The sequence below is a fragment of the Parasteatoda tepidariorum genome, chromosome 9, assembly GCF_043381705.1.
Source record: "Parasteatoda tepidariorum isolate YZ-2023 chromosome 9, CAS_Ptep_4.0, whole genome shotgun sequence".
NCBI lineage: Eukaryota > Metazoa > Arthropoda > Arachnida > Araneae > Theridiidae > Parasteatoda > Parasteatoda tepidariorum.
In genome coordinates, this window is record NC_092212.1 from 5,636,746 (window position 1) to 5,640,107 (window position 3,362).

A 3,362-nucleotide genomic window follows, 5' to 3' on the forward strand; every position below is an offset into this window, starting at 1 on the left:
AGAATATATATATAGATATATATTAAGATATATATTAAGTGTGCTTTCTAATATTGAATCATTATAACCAAAGCAAAATATATCAATACAATAGTACAATAGTGTGAGGAGCACTCAAAAAATTTTTACAAAAATTACAACAAAAAAATAGAGCACAATAAGCGAAAATAACACGTAGAAACGGAAAATAAAGTATAAAGAAAAAACAGAATAAAACATAAATTATAATCTATAAAGCGAATTGTGAATTCAAATGAACTTACATGAAATAGAAATTTGTCAAGAATGATTTAAATTATATTCGTAACAAGATTGCCAAATTGCAAAATATGAAAACAAAAGTGCAAATTGAGCGTAACTAGAACAGTTTTGTTTTAAAGTGCGTTCTTATTGCATTACTGAAGTGCGCTTGATTTCTTCTTTACCAAGGATGGGCCCGAAATGGATGTGCGCTAAGTAATATTATACAGGATAATTTAAGGAATTTGACTAAAAATAATTTTAGAAAATAAATATATATTTAAGAAAAAAATATAAAATAGAAAAGAGAAAGAAACATCAATTGCTTGTTTGGTACATAATTTTAGCCACAGATTCGCACATGGAAAAATTACATAAATTAACAAAGAAATCTTTTTAGTAAATAATTTTAGCCACGGATTTGCCCGAAATGGATTTGCACATGGAAAAACTGTGGTATTTTATCAATTTGAAGAAAAATATCCCTTCCATTGTAAAGAAAATTAGACTTGATGTATTGTATTGATATATTTTGCTTTGGCTATATTCATGCAATATTAGAAAGCACTCTTTTTTGCGGATATAATCGCGTGGGCTGATGATCAGATTATATATTTTATTTTCCAGATTTTTTAAAAAGAAATTATCTTTTTTTTCCGAATTTTTTTCATTATTATTTTTTTCCTCCAGTTGTTTGTTATTTTTTACTGTTATTTTTCTTTGTTTTATCTTCATTTTGAACTTATATATATATATATATATACAAGAAGGAATACTTTATTAGGTAATAGTAATGAAAAACTGCATGTGCATTTAAAATGAACCCAAATCCCCTGTATGAAAAATAGTTTACTTTCGATTTACATTATATCAAAATGTAAATTTGTGCTCTTTTTAGGGAAAAATTAATCATGAATGAATTGTTTTGCATTGAATATTGTTTTATTACATTTTTAGCATAGTATATTTAAAATTAATGTTCTTTAAATAAAATTATTTATGTCTATTAGTACCCATGTTTCGCCACGAGTTATTATAATGCCTTTCCTAGGCGAGAGTCACTAAAAAATGTCATGTAAGATTGTTTGAGCCTACCGATTTTTGCTGCAAAGAGTTAAAGCCGGTTGAACAATTTCATAAGGGCTGCTCTCCTCCACGTAAGTTGTAGTTGGATATGTCCAATAGTATTGTAAGAATACGGATGTTTGATAAAGAAAGCCGACCAAACAAACAAGAAATACTGATATCTTCCAAAACTTTCTCTTCCAGGACTTCGAGAGTGCAATATTAGGAAATCCTGTAATTAGGGATTGTTTGAAGACAAATTTTGCATACTTTCTAAATGGATGGTTTTTGGAATTGCTTCGTTTCTTAACGTCGGTACTCCAGGTCCATTGAGTTTCTCTAAACATCTAGAAAAGAAATTAAGGATCTGTTATAGAAAAATTTTAATTTTAATTTTCGGTTAGAATTCTTTTTACAGCTTTCTGAAAATTTTGATATTATTACATATTAACAGCAAATTATTACATTAAAAATTTCTTTTTATTTTTTTATATAGTTAAAAAGCGTTTCCCAGATGCAGTTTTTCAATAAACACTATGCATCAAGAAAAAAAAACTAAAATATAGCTCTAAATTATTATGCAATCTTCTTAAGCTAATAATCATAGTTAAATCAAATATATTGCGCAGTTTGCTTGTTTATATGAACTGTATTCTTTTCACTTTTTATTCTGCCAGTTCATTAAAGTTTTTCATTGAGGAGAAAAAAAAATAGTTCAAATATTTAAAAAAAAATGTTTTGAGAAAATTTTATTGGTTTTAAGAGAAAACGTGCATTAATGTTTTATACAGAATAAATTTATGCCAGCTTCGTACGTTTGTATAAAACTCCACTATGTCATTTCCCTTTTTAAATGTGCAAGCTTTGAAGTTTCTGTTCTCTAAAAACTGTGCCTTCTGATTTTATTTTCAAGAATCAAACATCTTAGCATCTTATTTTAAAAGGTACTAAGTAAAATTAAGGATAACTAAGGAAATATTAAGGAAATAATAAGATAATTAAGGACAGATTTTAACGTAAGATTTAAATGCAACTCCCATTCTAGGCTCATGTATCGTTTATTGGAACATCTCTTCTAAGGTACATTAAATATGCTCCTCTTATTTTATATTATCAGTATTTATGTACCTCTTAAATATCCATGTATTTAAGTGATAATGAGTATTAGATTAATTTTAAAAATGGAGAAGCATCATGAAGAAAACTATTCATACAAATTTCCGTTGCGATTGATGTGTTTCTAGTTCATAAAATTTAAAGCAGCAGTGCAAGTTTTGATTTTGAAATTAAAATAATTAAAAAATAATAACAAATAAAATATTGGCTTTCCTCTATTAGTTACTTTAAACAAGTTACTTTACATTACTTTACTTGACACTCTAATCAATTTTTTTACTTTATCTCACTAAAATTGATTTTTGTTAAATTTTACAGTGTAAGAAATCTTAATAATTAGTAGGTAACAAAGTGGGAAAAGGCAGCAGATAGGAAAGTTTGACAGTATAGCTAAATGTTCTTGATTTGGAAATTAGTGAATTTTCGTCATGTAAATACCTCCCCTTCTTTAAATAAATTCATTAAATGTTACATTTATAGTAAATAAAAAATACAATGAACATGACAACAGGTGGAAAAAAGAAACTTCGGGACACTTTACTTAAATAGGCTCCACTGAATATCTGGTTTCTTAGGACAAGCACCTTATCTGGGCGTCAGCGTGACGTCAACGTCCCGCTGACGCCAACAAAATACTGGTTTGTTAGCTCAAGGCCTGGTTTCTTAGAACTAGCGCCTTATCTGGGCGTCAGCGGAAAGTTGACGTAGAGCTGACGCCAAAAAAATACTTTTTTGTTAGCTCAGCGTGAGCAGTCGGTCCAACGCAGACATTATCTCTCATTGCGCATGCGTTAATAACGTAAACAAATATTTATTTTGAATTTATATTGATTTTGTTATTGTCGACCAGTGTTTTAGAGAGCAAATAATGACTTTGTCCAAGAAAAAACACATTATAGCTGAGCTAAATGAAGAGTGCTATGTTTAATGAAGAAGCTATG

At 28.3% G+C, this 3,362-nt stretch overlaps 1 protein-coding gene across 1 annotated transcript in view; it reads right to left on the bottom strand.

Annotated features, from left to right (window-relative positions):
- LOC139426439 (uncharacterized) overlaps positions 1-3,362 on the bottom strand; it is a 55,926-nt gene that overhangs the window by 22,789 nt on the left and 29,775 nt on the right. The window contains exon 2 of the mRNA XM_071185325.1: positions 1,336-1,652. Within this exon, the coding sequence (XP_071041426.1) occupies positions 1,336-1,652 (317 nt within the window). The remainder of the gene's footprint in view (positions 1-1,335; positions 1,653-3,362) is intronic.